General features: G+C 45.5%; 1 protein-coding gene across 2 annotated transcripts in view; it reads right to left on the bottom strand.

Moving 5' to 3' along the window:
- The window catches only part of FGD3 (FYVE, RhoGEF and PH domain containing 3), a 192,018-nt gene that overhangs the window by 50,905 nt on the left and 123,289 nt on the right, over positions 1-17,824 (bottom strand). For both annotated transcript variants that reach the window (XM_034776446.1, XM_034776448.1), the window contains exons 6-7: positions 7,060-7,196; positions 3,793-3,949 (exon numbers count right to left, since the gene is read on the bottom strand). In XM_034776446.1, coding sequence (XP_034632337.1) covers positions 3,793-3,949; positions 7,060-7,196 — 294 coding nt within the window. The remainder of the gene's footprint in view (positions 1-3,792; positions 3,950-7,059; positions 7,197-17,824) is intronic.

Below are 17,824 nucleotides of genomic sequence, written 5' to 3'. Positions count from 1 at the left end.
TGTATGTGTGATAGTACATTTACACACACGGTTTGCTAACTCCTGTAAGCTCAGGCACAGCTGATGGAATCTGTAGTCACAAAAACAAGTTCAAGTGAGAGCCGGGCTGCAGAATGGTGTGGAACCTGTAAATACTAAAAAACCTCGGCAAGGGTACCAGATGTGCATGAAAAGTGAGTTCTCACAAAGCTTCCATTACCTGTAGACTCATTAGTGCACCAAAATGAGCATATACAGGTCTCAGTATATAAGAGGAAGTCAAACTTAGACTCCAGTGAAAATCAGGTGCTTTGTTTTCTCTTAATGCATATACAATTAATTAATCCATACAATCACTTCTTATGTAGTCACTTTTCCTTCTCACTGATAGCCACACACACACCATTTCTTTGATGTTCATTTCTTCGGGGAGAGATAGCTCAGTGGTTTGAGCATTGGCCTGCTAAACCCAGGGTTGTGAGTTCAATCCTTGAGGGGGCCACTTAGGGAGCTGGGGCAAAAATCACTACTTGGTCCTGCTAGTGAAGGCAGGGGGCTGGACTCGATGACCTTTAGAGGTCCCTTCCAGCTCTATGAGATAGGTATATCTCCATGTATTATTATTATTAATTATATTATGTGTTTGTTGCAACAAGAGGGTGAGTTGTATCTTGTTTTAGTTAGATTGTAAACTCTTAAGGGCAGGGATAATTTCTTACAATCTATTTGTATGACCCCTATTCGGGGTCAGTGGGTGTTACTTTTAGACAAATCAATAATGTTGATGTGAAAATTTGAAAAATTCAAAATTTGGACAAAGAATGGGGTGGGGAAGAAATAAGTGAGATTTTACATGGAAGCGTTTTGCCCAGCTCTACTGCTACAATTAAGAATAAGGCACCATGTCTCTCATCTTCAGAATCCATTTCATCTAAAAGGAAGCAACAGGCATTTCAAAGTTTGGCATTAAACAAGTTCCAGTGAGATCCGGGCTGCAGAATGGTGTGAAACCTATAAATACAAAAAAACCTCAGCAAGGGTACCAGATGTGCATGAAAAGCGAGTTCTCACAAAGCAAACAGTCTCTCTGTTAAGACAGGAGATTGTACAATCTCCTATGACTTCAGAAAAATCATTGTATCATTTTGGTCAGCAATGTAAAGTTTGAGCCTGTAATAAGCATTGGGGGCACTCAACACCTAGCAGGACTGAGCCCCAGAAGTTGGATACAATGGTAACCTCAGGATGTATTTATCTTTAAGATTGCCTAAAGTAAACAATCAATAGCTCGTGATCAGTTATGGCTTTCTGCAGTAAAAAATGTCAGGTGTTTATGAGCTCAATTTAATTATTGCTAATTCCTCAACCTGAAAAATTATGCCATTCAACAATCCCTAGAGTGTTATTAATAACCTGAATGGAATTTCATAATTAAGCAATAAAACATGAGCGACAGTGCATTTCTGACGGATTACAACACATTTCAAGTGATGTTTTGCAAAGCAAGGTCATAGGACTAACCAACAGAAATCACATTAAACCACTGGACATTCTCTATCTGTAATTAAAGTCCCCCCCCATTGCACCCCTATGGCCTCCATGGAAAGGTGGAGCTAATTCTCTGTAGCAAGGTTCCTGGGTTCTTTGATGTGCTGGCATCAGAGACAAGAAATCCTATGGCAGCTTCATTTAAAATGTCAGGTTTGAAATTAATTAAATATGAAAATAAATACAATCAGTTTGGTAGCTCATACGCTGACATTAAATCCAATTTGTTTTACGCTGTGCTGCATTTTCCATTTGTGAGAGGCTACAGGCTTTTGTATTAACCATGACAATGCGTGTTACAACAGCTATGGGGGCAAAGATAAAGGAAAAGCTGGTAAGAGGGCACCAGAGAGGCAGCTGAGATTTGCGGAACACACACGCTGGCTAAATCCTCAGGCAATAGACCAGGGCCTATTGACATACCAGTTGGAGATCTAGCCAGCAAGCTGCACATCTCTGCTAAAATAATCAGCAGTGAAACAGTTAACAGTGTTGCCATTTTAGATAACCACCACAGGGATTCAGAACTGGAAGCTCTAGATATAACCCCTGTGTTAAACTTACTTGTCAAGAACTCTTTTCATGGGGCAGCAGAGGACACTCATGATCGCAGATAGCTGCAGGCATGTTTTGTGGGCTCTGACAGCTAATGTGAACCATTTGTGTGGTTAGCCTGTTTGGTGATGTGACAGAGGAGACATAGCAGAATTTTAGGGAAATATACATCTCCTTGCTGCAGGAAGTAAGACAAATAATGAGTTACAGTGGGGCTTCCATATTCTTGAGAAAGAAACCTTCACCAAGGGGCCGGATGCAAACTGAAGTCAGTGGGACTGTGTCTTGGACAAAACTGCTCTGTTTTAAAGGGACAACAGATTTTTAGATAAAAAAAAAAGACCAGTTGTGTGTTGTTCTGGAGAACTGGGCTAGGAAGGTTTGGAGCGTTAAGGGCGAAGTGGAAGTGAGCCGAGAGTCTGCTGGCACAAGCAGAAAGAATCAGGGAGCCTTGCAGGGAGTACACTCCAGACCTCTCAGACAAATCACACAAGCAATGCTCCGTTTGGGGCCCATGTGCCAGGGTCTCAAATTTGCTCAAAAGGAGCACTTAGCTTTTCAGACCCCAGTCAGAATAATCAAAACCTCACTTAGTCCAAGATTAGCCAGATGATTGAGGTAAAAAAGGGCATTTGTAGTACAAGTCTGGTAAAAGGACAACTTTCCCAATTAATATTCTCCCCTCTTTTCTTCCTCTCCACCGGCTTCAGGAAGGAGCTTCTGACTCACATTGGTAGCCAGCCCTGGCACATTTCTCCTCTTGCAGGTGGGGGGAAGAATCATGACAGCTGGTCTAGCCCTACCACCAGGACAATCCCTGCATTTCAGGCATGCCGCTGTGGTCTCTCCTCTGTGCACAAAGAGAAAGCATTAACCCTCTCCCAGCTAATCGCTGTTCTTTGCAAAGAACAGTGGATGCTCTCCCTGCACCTGCAAATATGCTGAGCCTCAACTACATTCCTAACTTGGCTGGCGCCAGACTCATGCAAAGAAAGCAACAGGGAAAAAATTTACAAAGCATATTGATGTGAGCAGAAAGGATTTCATTGTTTATTTTTCATTACAATTGAAAGTTTTAGGTAAGTCATTCTCCTGAAAAATTGTTAGCCCAAACAAGAGATCTGTGCTATAGCATAAACACCAGAAAATTAAATTGACTAGAAATAAAAATGAAACTGAATGCTCTATTTTCATCATTCAAGGAGAATGAGGTGCCCACTGCAAACAAGCAAAGAAAAGCAAGATATGAATTAGGCTTTAAATTTTTCACTTTAAAATTAGCGTTTTATTAGTAAGAAGGGAAAGGAATTTTAAAAAGATTACTTTACAATGTGTATATCAACAGTATCCCTCTGCAATTCCTTTTTTGCCCTAGGGACAAACTCATTGTTAAGTTTTTACAATAATAAAGGAGATACGTTCAGTGTTTTTAAAATCTCTGTAAACAAAGGGAATAAAACTGACCAAAATTAGAGTAACTTGGCATTATTGTTATGGCTTACAGGGAGTCCCCAAATCCTGTTGGAGAAATACTCCACCTGTGTAGTGATGTATGTCACGTGCAGAAGAAGAAAGAATTTTTACTATATTTATATTTCAGCACTATAGGAACATTACCTGGCAACCCACTGTGGAGTGCTAGAACTGGAAAGGCAAAAAGAATTAAAATCCGATCAATCTGGAGATGCACTAACAGGAAAGGCTTTATACCTGTACATTTTGAACAACGTCTTTAAATGGAGATGATCGCTGCATCCATGTGTTCACCATGTCCATTGCTCTGTCAAAGTTCTTTACATATTCTCCATACATCTTCAGAAAGGGAGCCAGTTTTTGAAGGATGTCTCCCAGTCGCGGGGTTGCATTCCTATTGCAAAGAAGACAGATAAACGTGTCTTGAAACCCACGCTATTGCAGGAGCGCGCGCACACACACACACACACACACTTCGACCCAACTGTAGCAAGGGGCAATTCCTTTTTGACATCACTAAGAGCACACCCAGACTTACATTAAGGCCGAATTCAGCTCTGTGAAATTTTATTAGGAGAATAATCTAGATCTTTGTCCAATAAGAAAAGTCATTTACTGAAAAGAGCCTGTGATGTTTCACAGTGATTTTTTTCCATATAGCCAAAGAACTGAAGTTGCAAAGAGGCCATGTAGTTACCTCTAGGCCCTCCACCTGGGGGTTACATGTTAGCACATAGGGAGGACACAGAAACTAAGTAACACATGAAGAACTTCCCCACAAATTCACTTTCCTCACATGTATGAACAACAATATAGGAAACTGAATATCCTGAATAAATGCTCCCTCCATATTTTGGGCCCATCAGGAGACAGAGCCCAGGAAGTGGGGGCTGGGAGCAAAGTTGGATCTAGACTTTCATATCTCCTAAGTTTAAGGCTTGACGGGGGCCTGCCCAGCCCACAGAAAGAGTCAGAGCAGCCATAGGGTTACTCTAATTTACAGAAGCTTTCCATACTCGTTTATGGGCTGCTCTGCAGCCCAGAATAACTTGAGCACTGAGAGCTGCCAGCCTGGTCACACTCCCTTCATCCTACTACATGCCCTTTAAACTGGGGTCACAAAGGAGCAAAGCATTTCTCAGGATCCCTCCTGGGCTGGGGAAGTTTTCAGCTACTTTCTATCCCCCTTATGCCACTGGAGCAGCATGAGAGGGCCAGAATTCAGACAAGAATGGAGGCCTAGGAGAGACAAGACCTCAGGATGTACATAGGGCTTGTTAGAAAAGATTTTATTCAGGATCCCGGAGATGGTGTTATCCCTTATCTGTGCATTTGCATTCCTATTTCTGACTGGACACACAAGGGAAGGAATAATTACAATAATGGTTAACTGGACCAACCATCACAATGTTGGAATAAGGCTGGATTGGAAACCAGCAGATTTGGGTTCTATTTCAGTCCTGTGTGACCAGGGCAAGTCACACTTCCTGAGCTTTAGTGTTCCTGTCTATGACAACTCTCATCAATCTCATAGGGGTATCGTAAGGCTTAAGCACAGTGACATCTTTAGATAGCTATGTGCTAATATTAATAATCCTAGGTGGCAATCCTAGAACTAACAGATGTAGGCTGGGATTTTCCAAGGACCCAAAGGAAGTTCAGTGCACAAATTTCTATGGGGATGGGTGTATAACTCTCTTAGCCCTGGTCTACACTGGGGGGAGAGAATCAATCTAAGTTACACAACTTCAGCTACGTGAATAACATAGCTGAAGTTGACATACTTAGATCGACTTACCATGGTGTCTTCACCGCGGTGAGTCGACTGCTGCTGCTCCCCCATTGACTCTGCCTGCGCCTCTCAGGGTGCTGGAGTACAGGAGTCGACGGGAGACGGGTTCGGGGGTCGATTTATCGCATCTAGACTAGATGCGATAAATCGATCACCGCTGGATCGATCGCTGCCCGCCAATCCAGCGGGTAGTGTAAACATACCCTGAGACTTTTTGCAAATGCCAGCTCTAAGTTTCTATTCACTCTCAAAGCAGGACCTTTCTCCCAGTGGCTGTCTTGCAGGTCATGGCCATTAGGAGACAATGCCTTCTAGTCATTTCACCCCAACACTAAGCTCATAACTTTAATTTTAATCTACATTAAACTGTACTAGTCATTTAATAGCCCATGCATGCGTCTGACTTCCCAGCACCCTTCTGGTGTCTAGTCTTCCTCATAGTAATGGCTGTCCCCATAGTTTCTAGTCATGTTCAAATGTGGCAATCTTTTTGCTTATTCCCTCTGGTCACTGATGTATGAAAAAGTATGAAAAAGAGTGAACTCAGCAGAGTAAGATGTGAACTCTGATCTTGTCTCCATCATTTCAGAGTAGATAAGCAGGTTAACTTTCAGTTGACTTTATAGTTTAATATAAAAATACTGTGTCAGAACACACTATGCTTTCTACAGGAAGAGAAGTCTTTACAGCCAACTTGTCATTTCAAATTTAATTTTCTAGGTCTATCTTACAAATAGCCTGTCTTTCTTGCATTCCATATTTTCCGTATTTACAACTTGGTGCAATTTTCAGGGTCTAACTGGAGCATAAACATTATTAAACATTCAACAAAAACAACTGCTTATGCTTAAAGAAATACTTGTGTGTACACAATGTGGATGTTAATATAATTATGATTATAGCAGTTTATCTTGCAGGAGACAATGCATTTGAATTTCAGAGTCAAATAGATTTTGATGTAAGGTGTAAAACACTAATGGAACAGATTTAACAAGAGACTAACAGATTTACAGATCTAGGTAACTTGTCTAGATGGCTTCATACATTGTGTGAAACTATTTCTAGTAAAAATTATATTTACAGTTAATCGTAACATAGTCACAACTTAGTTCTTAAAGAAATGGACTGATCAAATCAAGCCATAGATATAGCACACAAAACTCTATTCCATTATAGGAGCGTGCTAGCATCCTTGTATATGTACATATGTTGATGTTTGCCACTGCCTTTCTGATTGCCTCACAGAACCACCTGTGGGGCCAAAGTAATAAAAAATAGTAAGTGATCTGGCTGTCTTATGGTATTGTAATACTGAAATGGTGGAAATACTGTCCAGGAGGACAGCTCTTAAGAACATAAGAAAGGCCATACTGGGTCAGACCAAAGGTCCATCAAACCCAGTATCCTGTCCTCTGACAGTGGCCAATGGCAGGTGCCCCAAAGGGAATGAACAGATAAGGTTTGATTGGATGCCTTGTCAAGAAACTCCTTGCAATGTTTTGGACCTATAAAGCAATCTGAGACAATATTTTTTTTATTTAGGTTTGCCTTTGTATCTTGGCATGTATTAAAAAAAGGTATGATGGCCTACTGTATTATACGGGAAATAGTATGTTCTTGTGTAATTAAAACCTATGTTGTAAGACTAGGCTTTCTGATCGCTGGAACGCCTGCAAACGGAATGTTTATTTGTAATACATTGGTTTACCCACCACTCTTGTGTAATTCTTTTTTGGAGCTCAGGCAGGAGAAATTGTCCATGGAAGCAATAGATGGAGGAAATATTTGAAAAGATGCCAGTTATCACTTCAGCTGGAACACCTGCTTCTGACAATTTAGTGCAAAACACCTGCATGGGAAAAAAACAAGATATTACCAATTACTTAATATACATTTAAAACCTGGCATTATGTTATGAACCATATTATTTAAAAGATGACTAATGTGCTTTAGTATAGGATCACATGTTCTGTATTTTGGAGTGTGGGTTTTTTTTTTGTTTTTTTCTTTGAAGCTACATTGTATGTCACACAGAATAATCTGTTAAACAAGACTCATTCTCATTCAGATGGGGAAGTTTAAACGCATTTAGGTTTAAAACTAATTTAGTCATTTTTTGATGTGAAAGCAAGTTGAAGAAAAGCAGATTTTTTTTTCCTATCTGTCATTACTAGGTCCAGGACAAAAGTACTCTGTACATGAATGAAAGTGAAAAGCACTCCCTAGATTTTCCTAAAGTCCCTGAAAATATATCTCTGCTCATCCAAACCCAACCTACCCCAAATTTCCAAAGAAATCTTTAGTCCAGGGGGCAGAGTGGAAAGGGTTCTATACAAATAATGGCTTCCCTAACTGCATTCATAGCAAGAGGACAGATTTCATTGTTAAGAAATCCAGCACATCTGACTTACCAAAGTGATTCACCATTTTTATTCCTTTTTTCTCCCACATTCATAAATTGCACAATTGCCTGGGTGACAGTCATCATCCAGACCCCGTAGTGGGAGAAGAGAAGGTTTAAACCCCAAAAATGAGCAGTCGAACCAATTGACTGCATACTGTATTACTGTGGTATTAAAAAAAAAGAATCGAGCCTGGTCTTTTATGAAAGTTTGTAGTGTTCAGAAATTGCTGCTCATTACGAGACATGTATACAGATTGTGGTGATGAATTTATGTATTTGTGTATATAGGAAACTGTGCTCATAATCTGCGGTGCAGTTTCACCTCCACCTCACAATGGGGTGGTGGGCAGCCAGGCAGGGAGGGGCTGCTTCCCCAATCAGATGGGACTCGCTCCATGCACCTAGCAATTGTTCAGCCCAGGAAAAAAACATTGAGGAAAAATCTAAGTAAATGGGAACAACTTGAAACTGAAAAGAAAACTCCAGGCTTTGAAAACTAAATAAGGAGGGAGTTTCCCCTACTTTGAATATCTATAGTGACTGATGGGGGGACGGGAGGGGGAAGTCCCACAAAACCAGACCTGCAAGCCCTTTTAAAATGGAAGGGGGCTAAAGTGAAATCTATTCAGAAACAGAGAGACAGCTTCTAAGTAGGAAGCGGTCTGTGAAATGCTGGATTCCCCCCAGAGTTAGGGAATAGCCTGGGAAACTGTTCAAAGGCAATAGGTAATCTGTATTCAAAAAGGGACTTTATCTAATATAGAAGTTTTACATCTGAGTTGGTGCCTTTATGTTTATTTCCTGTGTAACCTGTGTATGTTGGCTTCCCTTACTATTTCATCTTTGAGTCTGTGGTTTTTCTACTAAACAACCCTTCTGTTTATTTTTACCCCAAGCAGGTCTCTGTTGTGCAAACTGTGTGGAGTGTGTGGGGTGGGACGACTGGTTTCATGACTTTGGGAGTGACGGACAGGAAGAGAAAAGTCAGTGTGTCTGGGAAATAAGAACTCGTGAAGGATCTGGAGACTCAGAACTGGAAGGACTCCTGAAATCAACCTGCAAGGTGTAACTAGGCTGGTGGAAGCCAGGATGAGACCTTGGACAGGCTACTGGTAGGGATCTGAGCTATAACAGCACAGCATTAAAGCACACATAGGGATCAGCGGGTAGTGATCGATCTATCACATCAAGTGTAGACGCGATAAAATCAATCCCTGATCACACTCCCCATCGACTCTGGAACTCCAGCTCGCGAGAGGTGGAAGCGGAGTTGACGGGGGAACGATAGCAGTCAACTCGCCACCGTCCTCACGGCCAGGTAAGTTGACCTAAGATACGCCAACTTCAGCTACACTATTCGCGTAACTGAAGTTGCGTATCGTAGGTTGACTCCCCCCCCCCCCCCCCCCCCCCCGTGTAGACCTGGGCTAAGGTTACAGGGCTGGAAGTAACTGAACGTCTTACTGATATTAGTTTGGATACTAGGAAAAACTTTTTCACTAGGCGGATGGTGAAGCACTGGAATGGGTTACCTAGGGAGGTGGTGGAATCTCCTTCCTTAGAGGTTTTTAAGGTCAGGCTTGACAAAGCCCTGGCTGGGATGATATAGTTGGGGATTGGTCCTGCTTTGAGCAGGGGGTTGGACTAGATGACCTCCTGAGGTCCCTTCCAACCCTGACATTCTATAATCTGGATAATCTCCAAAACATCACAGTACTACAGACACTAGAGTCAACTTTTCTAAACAATTCTAACCTCTGACCATTTTAAACACACAAATGAAGTTAAAAACGGCAGTATGGTTGCACCATGAAGGAGGTAAATTAAAGAGTGTGGCTAGATGAAGAATCCAGAGACATAAAGGGCCTGATTCTGCTGAGCTGATGCAGGCCCAACTCCTACTGACAAAAGCCTGTCAGGGGTCACAAAGCTATCACAGATTCCATCATATCTCAAAGCATTTTACTGTTCCCATGGTTTCCTTTGAGGATCTGTTCAGGAGAGTAACTGTGTGACAGTGTACCCCATAAGGCTTTATGGGGAGGGGGTGCTTATAAATGTATGTATGACATAACTGGAATATGTTTTGTGCTGCCTGTGCCATGTAACATATCTCCGTAAAGGTTATGGTGTACTATATCTATTCATCCTATTTGTACACATATATCATTTTCTACTTGAGGTTAAGAATATGGGCTGTATACTTGCTTGGTTTCTAAGTAAGCTTTGTGAGGCATTTGATCAGTTTCTCTAGGAAGGAATTCACAAAGTTAAGTACCTGATCAGGAAGCACGTGGGGAACAATGCATCTTGGAATGCTCCAATCCACATAAGAAGTCTTCCTGGAGACATACAAGATACCATGTGGACAATGGCTTCGGCCTGTAAAGACTGAGTCATGCAGGGACATGTGACTTGCCCAGGTGACTCCAAAACTCCATCTTGGAGCTGGACTTTGCATAGGAGTGAGGAGGGGGGTCTCCACCCACAAGAGAAAGTCTATTTAAACCCGTGGGAGACCCCTCCATTTTGTCTTCAGCTGGCTAAATAAGGAGCCTCTCCACCCCCCTGAATACTGAAAGGAAACTGGAACAAAGGACATTAATTACAGGGGGTGTGAGTGATTGCTGGACGCAGGCTAAAAGGAGAATAGCCTGTAAAAGGGAGCATTCTGGAACTGGTGAGGATCTTATCTGTATTGTTCGATTAGACATAGATTTGCGCATTTTATTTTATTTTGCTTGGTGACTTACTTTGTTCTGTCTGTTACTACTTGGGACCACTTAAATCCTACTGTCTGTATTTAATAAAATCACTTTCTACTTAGTAATTAACTCAGAGTATGTATTAATACCCGGGGGAGCAAACTGTGCATATCTCTCTATCAGTGTTATAGAGGGCGAACAATTTATGAGTTTACCCTGCATAAGCTTTATACAGGGTAAAATGGATTTATTTGGGTTTAGACCCCATTGGGAGTTGGGCATCTGAGTGCTATAGACAAGCACATTCTGTGAGCTGTTTTCAGGTAAACTTGCAGCTTTGGGGCAAGCAATTCAGACCCTGGGTCTGTGTTGGAGCAGACGGGAGTGTCTGGCTCAGCAAGACAGGGTGCTGGAGTCCTGAGCTGGCAGGGAAAACAAGAATAGAAGTAGTCTTGGTACATTAGGTGGCAGCTCCCAAGGGGGGTTTCTGTGATCCAACCCGTCACAGTGGCGTAGTCGAGCAGGATCTGTGCACAGCTGATTGCTTTGAGATACTGGTAGTGATTTTAAGTGTGGTGGCTGGGGAACAGACAAAGTGGTTACTGGTTTGTTATTTTCTGTTTGCTTATTTCGGGCAAGGGAAGTAGAGACAGAAAAGGAAGCAAAATAAGTAAGAAGAAAGATCAGAAGAAACTAAAACTGCACAGGGTGCAAATTGCCCAGAAAAGCTGAACACTGGGCACTGTGAAAGTCTCTGTTAACTAAGAATCCCCTGCGCTGAGTGCATCTCAGTTTCAGTGAACTGCAGAGGGGTTGTGGCCCAGCACAAGAAAGCAGGAAAATGAGTACTAGTGACGCTGCTAATAAACTAACGCTGGCCAAACTGGATGCAAAAGAGAAAGAAAATGAACATAAGAGATGGCTAGAACTAAGACTATTAGAAATTAGTGCTATGGAGGCAGAAAATGCGAGGGAAGAGGCTGCCCACAAGAGTGCTATGGAGGCCCAGAGACACGAACTAGCTGTTATGGAGTTGAGGAGACTAACCCCTCCACCTGCTGGCTCCACTTTCTCAAAAATCCACAAATGGGAGCGACTATGTCCACAGTATGACGAGTCCAGCAATATTGCCGAGTATTTAATCACCTTTGAAAGACTGTGCACCCTCCATGCCATCCCTAAAGATCAGAAGATGACCACACTGATAGCAAAATTAACTGGCAGAGCTCTGGACATATTCAATAAGATGCCTATTCATGATGCTTCAAACTATGGTAAATTTAAGGAACTGGTTTTGAAACAGTTTCAGGTTACACCTGAAACCTACAGGGTTAAATTCAGGAGTCTTAAGAGGGGATCTGGATTAAGTAATGTGGTTTATGCCAATGAAATGAGAGATTTGGTAGATAAATGGGTGCGGGGGAAAGGCATTACAAGCTTTGAAGGGAAGTGTGATCTGGTTACTCAGGAACACTTCCTGAATATGTGCAGTGATGAGGTAAAACAGTATGTGTGGGACAAAAAGGTAAATGCAGTGGGTGAATTAGCTGGGTATGCAGACTCTTAAGAGCAAGCACAAGCTGCAATCAAACACAAACCACTGGCAGAGGAGTATAAGGTTGGGGGAAAGCAGAATCACCATTTTACCCCTGGGTCTGGGAAAAAAGAGGCTGGGCGGTCACCTCCCCATTCCCCTGGTACTCGTCCCAAATTTCCAGTGCAAGCAGAGGAGCCCAAGAGGTGCTATCATTGTAAGTCCACTGAGCACCTGAGGAATAAGTGTCCCTTGCTGAGTGGAAACAGGCAACAAGTAACACATGAAGCTGTGGCTTCTCAGAGCCAGGCTGTGGCCTCTTTCCACACAGGATTTGTAAAGCTTGTTCCACACAACCAAGCAATGAGCATATTCATGCTGTTAAAATTAATGGTGCAGTGCTTCTGGGATTAAGGGACACGGGTGCTGAGATTTCTGTGGTCAGGAGGGACCTGATCCAGGAGAAGGATTTGTTGCCAGGTAAAATGGCAGAATTAGAGCTGGTAGGGGGTTTACAAAGTCCTTGCACCTTTAGCTAAAGTACACATGCAAACTCGGGATTTGCAGGCTGAACTAAGGCCTTGTCTACACTACGAGAGTAGTTCGATTTTACTTAAATCGAATATTTGGAATCGATATTGCAAAGTCGAACGTGTGTGTCCACACTAAGGACAGTAATTCGACTTTGTGAGTCCACACTAACGGGGAAAGCGTCGACATTGGAAGCGGTGCACTGTGGGCAGCTATCCCACAGTTCCCGCAGTCCCCGCTGCCCATTGGAATTCTGGGTCGAGCCACCAATGCCTTCTGGGTAAAAAAATGTGTCGAGGGTGCTTTTGGGTAACTGTCGTCATCCATCCATCACTCACTCCCGCCCTCCCTCCCTCCCTGAAAGCGCCGGCGGGAAATCATTTCGCGCACTTTTCAAGTCATTGACAGCGCGGACGCCACAGCACTGTGAGCATGGAGCCCGCTGCAACCATCGCTGCAGTTGTGGCCGCTCTCAACGCCTCGCAGCTTATCATACAGGTTGCCCTGAGGCAGATGCAGAAAAGTCAGGCGAGGAGGCTACGTCAACGCGGTGATGGCCTGAAGTGTGAGAGTAGCACAGACCTCTCAGAAAGCAGGGGACCCAGCGCCGAGGACATCACGGTGGCAATGGGTCATGTTGATGCCGTGGAACGGCGATTCTGGGCACGGGAAACAAGCACTGAGTGGTGGGACCGCATAGTGCTGCAGGTCTGGGATGAATCACAGTGGCTGCGAAACTTCCGCATGCGGAAGGGAACTTTCCTTGAACTTTGTGAGTTGCTGTCCCCTGCCCTGAAGCGCAATGACACCCGGATGCGACCAGCCCTGACTGTCCATAAGCGAGTGGCCATAGCCCTCTGGAAGCTTGCAACGCCTGACAGCTACCGGTCAGTCGCGAGCCAGTTTGGGGTGGGCAAATCTACCGTGGGGGTTGTTGTGATGCAAGTAGCCAAGGCAATCGTTGATGTACTGCTGCCAAAGGTAGTGACCCTGGGAAACGTGGAGGCGATCATAGATGGCTTCGCAGCGATGGGATTCCCAAACTGCGGTGGGGCCATAGATGGAACTCACATCCCTATCCTGGCACCGGACCACCAGGCCAGCCAGTACATTAACAGAAAGGGCTACTTTTCCATGGTGCTGCAAGCACTGGTGGACCACAGGGGACGTTTTACCAACATCTACGTGGGATGGCCGGGCAAGGTTCATGACGCTCGTGTTTTCAGGAACTCTGGTCTGTTTAGACGGCTGCAGCAAGGTATTTACTTCCCGGACCACAAAATAACTGTTGGGGATGTGCAGATGCCTATAGTCATCCTCGGGGACCCAGCCTACCCGCTAATGCCCTGGCTCATGAAGCCCTATACAGGTGCCCTGGACACTGAAAAAGAACTCTTCAACTACCGGCTGAGCAAGTGCAGAATGGTGGTGGAGTGTGCTTTTGGACGTCTCAAGGGGAGATGGAGAAGCTTGATGACTCGCTGTGATCTCAGCGAAACCAATATCCCCATTGTTATAGCAGCTTGCTGTGTGCTCCACAATCTCTGTGAGAGCAAGGGGGAGACCTTTATGGCGGGGTGGGAGGTTGAGGAAATTAGCCTGGCTGCTGATTACTCACAGCCAGACAGCCGGGCGATTAGAAGAGACCAGCGGGAAGCGCTGTGCATCCGGGAGGCTTTGAAAGCAAAGTTCCTGAGTGAGCAGGGTAACCTGTGACTTTCTAATTTTGTGTACAGAGAAGCCTTCACCCCACTTCCAACACACGTTTCAAAATAAAAATAGTTCTACTTTGTTAAAGCACACCGTTTTCTGTAATACTGTTTTCGCGGGAATTTTTTAAAACTGGGACGCAGACTGTGGTGCGGAGCGGGTGTAGTGTAGTCGCGCGAATGCAGCTTCTAAACTGAAGGACTGACAGGCTCCGGTGCGGTGGGATGGTTCTTTCAACGGAGCCTGTCACCCCTCCTGATAGGGACTGTGTGTATGGGGGTACTATGTGACTTTGTGGCGGGGGGGGACGCTTACAGATCCCCTGCTGTGTGGCTCTGTGATCCTGCCTAAGGACCGCCGCTTCAGATCTCTAACTGCCCTCCCGTGCCACAAAGTCACAGAGCAACCCACCTCCCACCACATAACATGAAAAGAACCTCCCAGACTAACCAGGGTAAGTAGTCACTGCATCACTGCACTATGTATGTGCCCTGCTGCTGTGCCTGCCCCCGACTATGTACCCTGCCAAAGGTGACTGTCCTGTCCAATTACCAACCCCCTTTCCCCCCCTCCTCCAAAAGAACATGATGGAAACAGTAGTTAACAGAAACATATTTTTTATTAACAACTACACAGGGGACTGGGAAGTGAAACTTGGACGGGGGCTTGTGTCAGGCGGGAAGGAAAGAACTTGTCAAACTTTGGGGACTGAGAGCCTTCTGCTGCTCGAGCTCTCTGCAGGGGTGCAGTGAGAGTTAGCAGGGACTCTGCCGCCTCTCCTTCTGTGCACTTTGGGTGAAGGGAGTATGGGACTTGGTGGCGGGGGAGGGCGGTTAGAGATGGACTGCAGCGGGGCTCTGTCCTCCTGCCTCCGTTCCTGCAGAACATCCACAAGGCGCCGGAGCGTGTCCGTTTGCTCCCTCAGTAGTCCAAGCAGGGTTTGAGTCGCCTGCTGGTCTTCCTGACGCCACCTCTCCTCCCGATCCATGTTGGCTTGGTGCATTTGGGACAAGTTCTCCCGCCACTGGGTCTGCTGTGCTGCCTGTGCTCTGGAGCAGGCTATAAGCTCGGAGAACATGTCCTCCCGTGTCCTCTTCTTCTTATGCCTAATCCTCCCTAGCCTCTGGGAGTGTGATGACAGGCTAGGTTGTGAGACAGTCGCAGATGGGGCTGTGGGAATGGGAAAAAGGGAGTGAATTCCTCAGAAACATAAATGTAGTTGTGAACAAAGAACATAGTCTTTCTCTGTGAACAGGACCATGCACAGCACCTATCACATGCGCACTCAGCACAAGGTCGAATTCTCGGCCTTCGCATTCACTGTCTGTGGTTTTGCAGAGCACTTTTGAGAACCCTGTCAGGACAACGGAATTTCTGTTGCAGGCAGACATGGTAAGCCGTAGATTCGTGGCAGCTTAAAACTTTAATATTAGCAATGGCCTCATTTCACATTGAAATCAATGTCGGTCCCTGCTGCCAGCAATCCGGCAAGCAGGAAGTTTGCTCCTGTCCCACACCCTCGCGGCTGTCCCCGGGAACGATCCCTTTCGGCTGACCCTTTCCCGCCTCCACCGCGTGGCTGCAAACCAGCCAACACTAATAACATTCCCCTACCTCATTCAAAGCAGGTCTTCATGAGCGACATCACCCTCATGAGGATCTCTGAGAGCGACAGACAGAGAATGCTCCGGGAAAGCCTCCAAAGACCAGGGCCGTATGCCGCCATGCTGTGCCAAGCAATGATTCCGGAGTACTTGCTAGTCTCGTGGCGCGGCAACGTGTCCTACTACGGAGGACCCAATAAGGCCGCTCTCCCCAAGAACCTAATGCAGCGGATTTCAAATTACCTGCAGGAGAGCTTCCTTGAGATGTCCCAGGAGGATTTCTGCTCCATCCCCGGACATATAGACCGCATCTTACTGTAGCTGCAGTAGCAGGGACTACACAGTAGAGCGGCTTGGGCAGGACAATCATGCAAAACCGGACATTGCTAGATTTTTTTGAAATACTTGCACTGCCCATGACTGAACCGTTAAGTTATTCAAAGTAATCATGAGAAACCCATTTTTTACATTGTTAATAATCATGTTCTGTTACAAATAAATGTTTAGATGTTTACAACACTTACTGGATGATCCTTCACCAGATTCTGTGTCCGGGGTAACGGCTGGGGAGGGTTGGTAGGGGATCTCTGTAAGGGTGATGAAGAGATCCTGGCTGTCGGGGAAATCAGCGTTGTGAGCGCTGTCGACTGCCTCGTCCTCCTCATCTCCTTCCTCATCTTCCCCGTCCGCTAACATGTCCGAGGATCCGGCCGTGGACACTATCCCATCCTCAGAGTCCACAGTCAGTGGTGGGGTAGTGGTGGCGGCCGCACCGAGGATGGAATGCAGTGCCTCGTAGAAACGGGATGTCTGGGGATGGGATCCGGAGCGTCCGTTTGCCTCTTTGGTCTTCTGGTAGCCTTGCCTCAGCTCCTTGATTTTCACGCGGCACTGCGTTACATCCCGGCTGTATCCTCTCTCTGCCATGTCTTTAGAGATCTTCTCATAGATCTTTGCATTCCGTCTTTTGGATCGCAGCTCGGAAAGCACGGACTCATCGCCCCACACAGCGATGAGATCCAAGACTTCCCGATCAGTCCATGCTGGGGCCCTCTTTCTATTCTGAGCTTGCACTGCCATCAGTGCTGGAGAGCTCTGCATCGTTGCCAGTGCTGCTGAGCTCGCCACGATGTCCAGACAGGAAATGAGATTCAAACTGGCCAGACAGGAAAAGGAATTCAAATTCAAATTTTCCCGGGGCTTTTCCTGTGTGGCTGGTCAGAGCATCCGAGCTCGTACTGCTGTCCAGAGCGTCAACAGAGTGGTGCACTGTGGGATAGCTCCCGGAGCTATTAACGTCGATTTCCATCCACACCTAGCCTAATTCGACATGGCCATGTCGAATTTAGCGCTACTCCCCTCGTCGGGGAGGAGTACAGAAGTCGAATTAAAGAGACCTCTATGTCGAACTAAATACCTTCGCGGTGTGGACGGGTGCAGGGTTAATTCGATGTAACGGCGCTAACTTCGACATAAACGCCTAGTGTAGACCAGGCCTAACTGTTGCAACGGTGGCACACAATTTTGCACCGTTTCTACTGGGGAATGATTTCTTTAATGTGGCAGAATCTGTCCCAGAGTTGGTTAGCAGTGAGAAGGAATCTTGTGCTAAAAGCCCGGGGAGGGGGTGGGGGGAAATCACATGGACGGCTGGGGGAATGGGAGGGTGTCTCTTAGATTCCTCTGCAGCAGTAAAGGATGCAGCTTCGGGGGCAGGGCTGGTTGTAGCCAGTTCCTGTAGCCCCAGGGCTCAAGGGAAGTTCCAGAGGGAGGGGCTGGACGAAGCCAGCTCCTGTCCTGTAATCTAGGGTTACCATACGTCCTCTTTTTCCCGGACATGTCCGGCTTTTCAGCACTCAAACCCCCGTCCGGGGGGAATTGCCAAAAAGCCAAACATGTTCGGGAAAATGCCGGCCAGGCACTTCCCCTCCCGCGGCGGCTCTGCTCCTCCCCTGACTCTTCGGCTCTGTTTAAGAGCCGAGCTGCCCG

This window comes from Trachemys scripta, chromosome 7 (genome assembly GCF_013100865.1).
Source record: "Trachemys scripta elegans isolate TJP31775 chromosome 7, CAS_Tse_1.0, whole genome shotgun sequence".
In the NCBI taxonomy this organism is placed as follows: Eukaryota; Metazoa; Chordata; order Testudines; family Emydidae; genus Trachemys; species Trachemys scripta.
The sequence above is the reverse complement of the archived record's forward strand: the minus strand, read 5'-3'. Positions and strand labels throughout refer to the sequence as shown.